Below are 10,592 nucleotides of genomic sequence, written 5' to 3' on the forward strand. Positions count from 1 at the left end.
GAAGAGCGATTGTGTAAAAACGTTTACATGTAATTTTCGCCTCCTGGGTAAGCTTTTTTTGACCATCTTATGAAAAAGTGAACTCCCCGCTTCACTTCTTTCTCCATAGCGCGCGCGCGCGTGCGCGCGCACCCGATTCCATGAGCGCGGGTAGAACCTCGCAGGGACCCGTAGCACTCCGGCGCCTGATAGGTCAAGAGGAAGGGCACGCTTCGCCGCGCGCCAGTCGCCGGGCTACGTCGCAGCGCAGGTTGCGTCATCAACCCGCAGCGTCGGCGCTCGTGGGACACGTCATTTCCGAGCGGCGCCGAACGGAGTAGCAAACGGTCGGTCGAGCACCATGCCTAAGTGAGTGAGGGGGCCCTGGAACCTGGGGGTGGTCGCGGTCGCCGCCTGTGGCTCTGTGGGGGTGCGGAAAGCATGTTCTGGCGAACGGAGCGCTTTGGGGAAGGGAGCGAGGCTTGGAGTTAGTGGAGTGAGAGTGGCACGCTAAATGCCCGCTTTGAATGTGGACGTGCACCCGTTTAAGGCAACAACAAAACAACGTGGGTATTGTTAGGGACGCGTAAACGTCTAGAATCATGAATATGCCCGATATTTTTGCTTTTATGTTTGGACCTTCATTGAATAGCGCTTTGGTGGGTGCACATGATGTAGCTAGTTGTCATTTTCTCTTATCTCTTTCCAGGTTTTATTGTGACTACTGCGATACATACCTCACCCATGACTCAGTAAGTGGTCTTTCGATCAACAATTTTAAAAGCTTAAAAATTAAATTAGGTGCTTATTTAGGTGTGAGCCCTTTCCCGTCTACTGAAATAGTGTTTGAAGAAAGCAAAGTCGGAGGCGTTTGTTTTTCATTCTTCCTGTAACTATTCATAATTGGAGAGCATTAGCAAGAGGTAGTAGTCTTCCAGTGTCTTCATTGGATACTTGAAATAAAGCTCTGTCAAGTGTGAAGATGAAGAATTTTACATGCAGAATAAGTTCTGGGAAAGTGTCCCAAAGCTCAAACATTTGATGCTGTCAAGGTACTCGAATGTTTGATCCTGGGGATTAGAAAGACATGGTGTGATTTGGAGTAGACCGTTTTGTTTGGTTGAAGACTATGTAGCAAATAAATGGCTTAGGATTGAATGCTTACTTTGGGTCAATGTTCCAAATGATTTACATGCACCAATTTGTTTATTGCTTATGTTAACCCTACAAAGTTAATACATGATTAGGAAAGAAACTGAGGCAGAGCGTAGTTAACTGTCACAAAACTAAGTTGAATGGAACAGGCAGGTGAACCCAGATAGTCACTTACCTCTGGAGTTCTTTTTTTTTTGGGGGGGGGGAAGTGGGAGGGGGTGGGGGGGAGATGGAAAGAGGAGCAGAGACAGACAGGGAGAGATGGAGACACAGAGACAAAGGGAGGGAGATAAGGAGACACAGGGAGAGATAAGGGGCAATGGAGAGAGATACAGAGAGATAGGGAGAGACAGAGAAATGAGAGGGAGGGAGATACACAAAGAGAAATGGAGAAAGACCGGGAACGCTGGGGTTCTTAAAATCGGTTTTAGGAATCCCTTTAGGATTCCTTAAAATGATTGGATTATGGAAGGTCTGGCTATTACTGTTTGCTGTGCTTGAACTTAGAACTTTAACGTTAAAAACACCTTATTTACAGTCACTTAAAAGTAACAATAATAAGCTTTCTACATATACAAACAGCACTTGAAATGAAAAAACTTTGTAAAACGCAAAAAAGTCAGAAGAATAGCACAATTTTTACATTTTTGCAAATCTTTTTCGTGTCTGACTTCATGTTGGAGACAGCTGGATCCTCCTCCGTTTCTGCATTACCTGTGTTGCAATGTGTTGCTTTGGTTGAAGTATATGGATAAAATTGCTTCACATATAGATGTCTAGCTGAAAAGAGTATTTGAATAGCCTTTCTGGAAAATTGTGGATATTCTTTTATGCACTGCACCAAAATTCAACATTGTTGTGATACATTATAATAATCTTGCACTTTGAGTGACTTGCCGTACATGTATTGGTCATCTGAAAAATTGTGGCTATGCAGCTCTTCTAGATGTTGAAGCATTTGATTATAAATATTTAAAATTCCATTTATGAGTGTCATTTGCCATTTAATCCGAAACACCTTTAATTATTGAAAAGGTGTCGAACTTATAGAGGTAGATAAAGATGCTCTACAAATTATGAGTTTTACTAGAAAACTTGAAATTTATGATTAGAATTGATTTTCTTGAAGTGCCTTTGTTCAGTTTTGAGAAGTCTAAATAACCATTTTGTTTCTCAGTTATTTCTCAAATAAAATGATGTTCCTTAAAAAGAGATAGCGTAGAACTCACAACTTAAACAATTGCAGCCCCACTTTTCCTTGACAATGATCTTATTTTGGTAGACAGAAGTGCTCTTTGCACACTGCTCATCTGTTACCTATCACCAGAATATTAAAAAAAGATACTCATAAAATTTGAGATTTCATAAATTAATAGTTTAACTTTCTTTTCTTTTTTTTTTAATAGTTTCACTTTCTCCATCAAGGACAGTCTCAGTGAAACTGTCACTACACTCCTTCCCTTTCTTCCCAATTAGGAATTCATGACGCGTACTAGTACTTTTTTTTTTTTTAATGTACTAGTACTTTAAGATGCCACTGCCAGGAGTTTGGAGAAAGATGAGGCTTTCTACTCCCATAAAGAGTTAATAATCTTGGAAACCCACAGGGGTAGTTCTGCTCTGTCTTAATAGAGTCTGTATGGGTCAGAATTGACTTGATGGCAGTGTGTGTGTGTGTGTGTGCGCGCGCGCGCGCATGCTGTAGGAGTTCAGCATCCTTACTGCAAATGTCATTTGAGGAAGGATAGAGGAGTGAATCAACTAGTGAATGAGAGGGAAAAAGTGTTACCCACACACAAGGAAGGAAAAGCTGGAGGTCAAAATCAGCTCAGCCCACAGTGCAGGGCAGCTGACAGAACGGGGGAGTCCCTTTGCTCTTCTCCACACAGGCCTCCTGAACATAGATGCAGCCAGTCCCCAGCTAATTGGCTAGTTACCACAACTTAAACAATTGCAGCCCCACTGGGACTATTGAATATTAACTGATATAATCAGAATGGGAGCAAGCTGCCCTGGGGGTGGCTTTGCTAGTCCAGAGCCAGTAGTGGCTACAGGGAGAGAGTCAGGATCTTCCTTTGCTCCCCACAAGCCCTTGGTGACCAGAGGAGTGGCTCGACCTACCCTCACTGACCCAGAGGCTGATTGTACTGCCAGTCTCACCCTGGGGGCTGTAGAACACCTAGAGAGGGCAGATCTGTAGGTGGTTTGAACAGACCGCCTACTATGGGGTGTGGCCATTATATGTACAAATCCAAACCTGGTGGTTGACAAAGAGAAAGCAAATCGCTTGTTCTGGCTTGGAATTTTTGCTTGTTTGTGCTCTTGTTCCACTTGAATCAACTGCTTCCACATGACCCAGCCATTCCTATACCTCCCAAAGCTACACCCTATTGGCAAGGGGTCACCGTCTAGCTACACATCAGATACCACTGTATCATCAAATAACTACAAATAATATGACAATGTATTGGAGAAAACAGGCAATATTAGTTTATATGAAGAAACAAGATCCAGTGGTATAAACAAGTGACCAATACAGAGAACCAAAAGCCCTTTCCTCAGAAGAAAAGCATTGGCAGTTGGATTAGGAATTCAGAAGAATGGTACTTAAGTACTTACATGGAGTGAGAGAAAGATCAAGAAGGCCACAAATAATCAAGGGGGAAACTTAGAAGAATTCAAGACAACACTAAGAACCACCTGAAAAAATAAATGAAGAATTAGAAAACCACGTACAAAACAGCAAAAGGAAATCTCGGAGATTAATTCTAAGGTTTAGAAATCGATAATGCACTGAAAGAGCAAAGCAGGAGAATTAAAGCCATCTAAGGCCAACTAAATTAGTGAGCTTAAAGATAAATCTCTCTCAATATGCTAGAGGAACAATCTTTTTAAAAGAACGGAAAAGTCTGGAGAAAGCCTATAATCTGTGGGACACGATCAAGAGGTATAATATACATGTGTAGGAATTCCAGAGTAGGAAGAAACAGAAGAAAGTCATCCCAAGAGTTGGTGGAAGAAGACTTCACCAGCGTCCTGAAAAATGAGAAGATAAGCATTCAAGACGTTGAGAGAGCCCCAGACCGACTAGTAGAAGTTTCCCATGCTGATGGAAGCAGTTCTGTAGAGTGGACCTGAACTGTAAACTAAGTCCAGTGTGTATCTTCTGGACTTGTGTTGGTTCCTTCGCCATGAACTTACTATGAGGTTTTAGGCAGTCCTGTGTTTGTGTGAACAGTGGCGTGGGAGGCTGGTGGCAGCAGTTTGAAGTGTAGACACTGGAAAGAGTCGGCTTTAGTCATGCTTGCTGCGGTGGAAGTACCCGTGTGAAGAGTAAGTACTGTCAGGTGGCCAGGAGGCACATCTGCTTGAGAGCTAGTCTTGCTTTGTTACTTACCAATTACATGTTTTGAGGCAAGTGGCTTACTGGAGGCCTCACTTCTCTTTTCAGTAAATAGAATGTTTTGGGGGTTCACTTTATTGCATTATCAGTACACTGAATTAAATGCCCACATTCTGTTTGATGTATTTGAGCTAAGGTGAATTTAGAACCATCCAGTTTGCTTGTTTTATGAAACACTGTTAGTAAAATGTACTACATAAAATGTTGCAGTGTGTAATTTGCTGATCTTATTCTCATGGCAACCCTTAAATAAAAATTGGATTTACATAAAGATTGAGACAGTGCTTATAAAGTAGGTAGGTAGCATGGTGCCTGGCACTTAATAAATACAAACTTCAAAAGCAATAGGTTAAATATGTGGTGTTCATGAAATGCCATTCACACCTCAGTGAGAGTACTTAAACAAAACAACCCAATAGGACTAGGGAGCGAGAGACGAGTCCTGTAGGTGGCTTGAACAGTCTGTGCTGTCGGGCCATCGTGTTTTACAAGAACATTATGTATGCTGTGTTCTTTTTCCATGGACTAATTTAAGAAAGGACATGAAAATGGCATTGCGTCCTAAATGAGGGGTTAGCAAATATTCTCTTTAAATGCCACATGTGAATATTTTGGATTGTGGATCATATGGTGTCTGTCAAAATCACCCAGCTCTGCCCTTGTGAAAACCATAGTCAATACATAAATGAAACAACGTGGTTGTGTTTCAGTAATCCTTTTGGACACCTGCCCAAAGCATGCCGACTTCTGAAGTGAACAATTGCTGTAGTAGGTAGAGGAGCACAGTCCATTGCCAGATACTATTTACAAACGATGCTCTGGCAGCACGGTGTTGGCCAGGCTACCGTCATGAAGGCGAAGCGTTAGAAAATACCTGCTTTGGAGATTTGTCTCTGTGACTTACGTGACCTTTTTGTTTTACAGCCATCTGTGAGAAAGACACATTGCAGTGGTAGGAAACACAAAGAGAATGTGAAAGACTACTACCAGAAATGGATGGAAGAGCAGGCTCAGAGCCTGATTGACAAAACAAGTACGTCCCAGTCTCCTGCTGTGCGGTGGAAGAGTGGTTCCTTCTCTCCCATGCCCGTCACGCTGTTGTTTTCACAGAAGCCGCTCATCCCAAATGATAAATAGGGGCATTTGGACATGTTGAATGAAAGAAGTGGAAAGTCATTCGTTTCCCAGGGATATAGGGACACGTTGGAATGAATTATTGAGAATCAAGAAAATCAGCTATAGATAAAGCTGAGAGGGAAGGCAGAGAAGAGCCAAGTGGCCTAACATTGGCTCTAGCGACGTGGACCAAATTTGGCAGCAAATGTATTTGGTTAAACCCAGAGTTATTAGAACAATTTTCCTGTGTTGACAGGAAAGAAAGCCATGCCGTGAGACTGTAGTTCTGTCTGTCGAGTTTGAGAGAGTTTACTGATGTTTGTAACTTCTTCCAGCCCTGACAAAAGAGAGAGAAAATAAGTGATGTGTCAGAATCGTCTGAACATGTTTTGCGTCCCTGTTGCTCACACCGTACTCCTTTTACTAATGAGGAACATTTCTTGTTGTACAGGCCAGTTGGGTTCAAGGCACTAACAGGAAATTGTTGCAGTTCTACTTTAGACCATCCTGGCCTATTTGAAACATGACCTTTCTTACTCATTGTGCCCAGAGCCGGTAGGCAACTGTGGGCTTTGTGGTTTGAGTTTTAAAAACGAATTATTTATTGTGGAAAATTTCAATGTAGAAAGAAGTTTGATGAGTGAGTTTCCTCCCAGCTGCACCAGTGGCCAACCCCTGGTCAGTCTTGTTTGTAGCAAGGTTCTCAACCTTGGTGCGGTTGGCATCCTGACCCAGATAATTCTTTGTTTGGGCTTGAGGGGGGTCGTCCCTTGCATTGTAGGATGTTTACCAGTGAACATCCCAGTACGTAGATGCCAGTAGCAAACCCCAGTTGTGACAACCCAGACTATCTCCAGGCATTGTTCAATGTCCTCAGGGGGGGAAATCGCCCCAGTTTCGAACCACTGAATACCTTCATCTACTCCCTCTCCTCCTAGGTTATTATGGAGCAAATCTCAGACATCCCATTTGTTTGCAAAAATGAATTATGATGTAATCTCTTTTTTTCCCCCCATTTGAAAAGATGTTAGACATTTTTTGGCATTAAAAGGTTAGTATTACGTTCTCTTACTTATTTTCCATATGCTGCAAAGTAATTTAGGATGTGTAACTTTTTAATGAAGGACTTCTAGAGAATAGAGGCAAGTCCCGAGGGACCAACACGATGTCTGTGATGGTGCGGACGTTGAGTCTGCTGCTGGGAGGGCCGTTTAGCCTCTCCCCTTTAGTCTTCACAAGCTGCCCTCCTCTACCCTGGGTGTGAGCTGTCTTTCTGATTGGAGAAGGCCCTTGTTGGCCTTCAGACACCAGGCAGAGGCAAATAACGCTCACCAATTTCCACTCTCGGTCATTCTTTTTGATCTGGTTCTAATGAATTATTATTGATTGACTTGACTCATTTGACCTGTGCACGATGAGGTTTCAAAAAGATTGTGGCAAAATCCCATGATCTTTAATTCCATCTTTTGAAGCCCCCTCATGTTAGTGTTGGAGCAGAATGGGGTAGGTCTCTACTGCACATAGCACTGAATTGGGAAGGGCTTAGGTTCAGGAATAAACTTTGGGGTATATATTTGAGTATTTATGTGTGACTTCCTTTCAAAACCAAGTATCAGGCTGTATTGTTTCTGTCATAATTTTTATTACAATTAACAGAGGATTGGATTGGATTTTTCTTTTAAAAATTAAAACCTCCTGCAGGGCATTGTGCTCATTGCACTTCTAGCTCCTTGTATCAGTTTCAGACCAAAACTGCATATTGCTTTGGTTCAGTACAGCACAGGTAGGAAGGATAAAACGTCTCACAAAGCGTGGCCTTTGGGCATGCAACGTATATTGATTTTTCGAACAAAACGATGACTAGCTGGAATGGGTTGCAAACCACATCTGCAGATTAAAGATGACTGCTTCTCTTCAGTGTGTGACACTGACTGATAGGACTTTTTTTTTTTTGCCATCCTCCCAAAGTTAAGCCGTAGAAATCCTGGCTGAGTAAACAACTAACTAAACCCAAATGACTAAACCAGTTCATTGCCATTGTAGCTGGCGAGTATGTCTGGCTGGTTTAAAAACAACAGAGGCCTTGGTGTAGTAACTAGATGAATGCTTGTTAGCGTGAAATAATTTGGAACCATGAAACATTTGAAAGAAAGCTGTTATTTTAGTAAAATGGTTGTTAATTGCTTATTCATTATATGTCATCTTTCTCTCTCCCTCATCTGTAAAGCGGCTGCATTTCAACAAGGAAAGATACCTCCGACTCCATTCTCTGCTCCTCCTCCAGCAGGGGCGATGATCCCGCCTCCCCCCAGTCTCCGTAAGTTTAAAGTGCTGTGTTTTATTATCTGAAATTACCTAAAATTATTTGAATTACTAAAGTTATTTGAAATTACCTCACAGTTGACTTTGGAATATTCAGTTGATTAAGTAGAAAACTTTAGCAATATAGTTTCTGGAAAAGCTTTAAAGTTAACTTTTGGTTATATCGGTGTTAGGATATTTTATTTGTGGTATCCCAAGTGTGGGTCTGAGACACATTCAAATGCAAAAGGCAGATGTACCTGTGATTAGGTGAGCTAATATATAACTATTGCAAGGTACATGGAATTATTCACTGCTGTGAACTCTGTTAGATCCTTGAAATCACTGACAAGCTCCTTTGTCTTTCCCCTATTTTCTAATTCACCTAATCGGTGTGTACACACCCCCTTTCTACCTTTCCACTTAATACTAACATGATGGAGCTCTGCTGCCATGGTTATGTGTTGGGCTGCTAACCACAGGACAGCAGTTCGAAACCACTAGCCTCTTCACAGGAGAGGGATGAGGCTTTCTACTCCTGTAAAGAATTCTAGTCTCAGAAACCCACGGGGGCAGTTCTACCCTATTGTTTGGGGTCACTATGAGTCGGAAACAACTCGATGGCGGTGAGTTTGGTTTTTGGAGTACTAGTAGGTATCTTGTGAAAGAGAAGTGGGTGGTTGAACGTGAAGGGGATCAAAGGCTTCGCTCTGGGAAAGGTCGTTTCTGGTGGTAGAGAGGAGACGATTGAGTACCGAGGCTGTAAATTCTTTAGCTCTCCTGGAAGGTTCAGATTGCAATCCACATCAGAGATCTCAGCTGAGTCTTGCAAGTAATCATGAGTATGAACACAATAGGCTGTTTGAAATAGTTGCCCTTTGATGCAGGGGGGAGGTCATTGAGTGGTGCAAACAGTTAGTTGCTCAACTATTAGATAGCTGGTGACTAACAGTTGAACTCACCCAGGGGTGCCTCAGAAGACAGAGCTGGAGGTCTGCTTTCAAAAAGTCAAAGCCTTGTAAGCCCAGTGGAGTGGTTCTACTCTGTACATAAGAGGTTGCCATGAGTAGGAATCACTGCTAAAAAGCAACTGGCAGCAGTGCAAGAGAGTGGGCAGTGGTGGAAGAGTTGTTACCTTTTGTCTGGGACCTGAATTCTACTCATGGCCAGCGCACCTCAAAATCACCTACTACCTGTCTTATTAATGGAGACATGCATTCTTTTTTTTTCTTTTATCATTTTATTGGAGGCTCATACAACTCTTATCACAATCCATACATACATCAATTGTGTCAAGCACATTTGTTCATTTGTTGCCATCCTCATTCTCAAAACATTTGCTTTTTACTTGCGCCCTTCATATCAGCTCTTTATTTTTCCCCCTCCCTCCGACCCCCCCTTCCTCATGAACCTTTGATACTTTATAGATTATTATTATTATTATTTCGCCCACTTTTCTGTTGTCCATCCCCCAGCGAGGAGGTTATATGTAGGTCCCTGAAATCGATTCCCCCTTTCTACTCCACCCTCGAGGTATCGCCACTCTCACCACTGGTCTTGAAGGGATCATCTGTCCTGGATTCCCTGTGTTTCCAGTTCCTATCTGTACTAATGTAGCCAGATTTGTAAGGTATAATTGGGATCATGATAGTGCGGGGGGTGGGGGGAAGCATTTAGGAACTAGAGGAAAGTTGTATTTTTCATCGTTGCTACATCGCACCCTGACTGGCTCTTCTCCTCCCTGAGACCCTTATGTAAGGGGATGTCTAGTTGCCTACAGATGGGCTTTGGGTCCTCACTCCGCATTCCCTCTCATTCACAGTGGTAGGATTTTTTGTTCTTTGATGCCTGATACCTCATCCCTTCGACACCTTGTGATCACACAGGCTCGTGTGCTTCTTCCCTGTGGGCTTTGTTGCTTCTGAGCTAGAAGGCTGCTTGTTTACCTTTAAGACCCCAGGAGCTATATCTTTTGATTGCCGGGCACCATCAGCTTTCTTCACCACATTTGCTTATGCACCCATTTGTCTTCAGCAATCATATTGGGGAGGTGAGCACACAATGGTATGATTTTTTGTTCTTTGATGCCTGATAACTGATCCCTTCGACACCTCATGATCACACAGGCTGGTGTGCTTCTTCCATGTGGGCTTTGTTGCTTCTGAGCTAGATGGTCCCTTGTTTACCTTTAAGACCCCAGACGCTATACCTTTTGATAGCCAGGCACCATCAGCTTTCTTCACCACATTTGCTTGTGCACCCGCTTTGTCTTCAGCGATTGGAGATGTGTATTCTAATACTAAACAGATTTCAGTGGACCTTCCATACTTATGATGGATTAGGAAGAAAGGCCTAGTGACCTATTTGAAAAAATCAACCAGTGAAAACCCCGTGGATGAAAACTGTCTGATTCTACTGTGCTTGGGCTTTCTGACTACAGCAATTGACAACAATGCAGGTGGAGCACTAATGACTGGCGAGCTCTTCATGGGTGCCCACCATCCCGGCTCTCACCTGAATGCATACCCTAAGTCACTTCTCTCTCTTACCCTACCCCGATTGCCTGCTACTCATTCCATCTTTTTTTTTCTTTTTTTGTGAGTCAGTGAGTGAGTCAGTGAGAGAGTTAGGCAGTGAG

The 10,592-nt window shown here is 42.8% G+C and overlaps 1 protein-coding gene across 2 annotated transcripts in view; it reads left to right on the forward strand.

Annotated features, from left to right (window-relative positions):
- Window positions 1-287: 287 nt before the first annotated feature.
- The window catches only part of SNRPC (small nuclear ribonucleoprotein polypeptide C), a 14,304-nt gene continuing 3,999 nt past the window's right edge, over window positions 288-10,592 (forward strand). The window contains exons 1-5 of one of the 2 annotated variants that reach the window (XM_045293004.1): window positions 288-348; window positions 689-731; window positions 5,462-5,570; window positions 6,678-6,704; window positions 7,881-7,970. In XM_045293004.1, the coding sequence (XP_045148939.1) occupies window positions 341-348; window positions 689-731; window positions 5,462-5,570; window positions 6,678-6,704; window positions 7,881-7,970 (277 nt within the window). In that variant the 5' untranslated portion in view covers window positions 288-340. The remainder of the gene's footprint in view (window positions 349-688; window positions 732-5,461; window positions 5,571-6,677; window positions 6,705-7,880; window positions 7,971-10,592) is intronic. The other variant, XM_004717228.2, reaches the window with a different exon arrangement.

This window comes from Echinops telfairi, unplaced genomic scaffold (assembly GCF_000313985.2).
Source record: "Echinops telfairi isolate 266 unplaced genomic scaffold, ASM31398v2 ScPeMD7_655;HRSCAF=1070, whole genome shotgun sequence".
Classification (NCBI taxonomy): domain Eukaryota; kingdom Metazoa; phylum Chordata; class Mammalia; order Afrosoricida; family Tenrecidae; genus Echinops; species Echinops telfairi.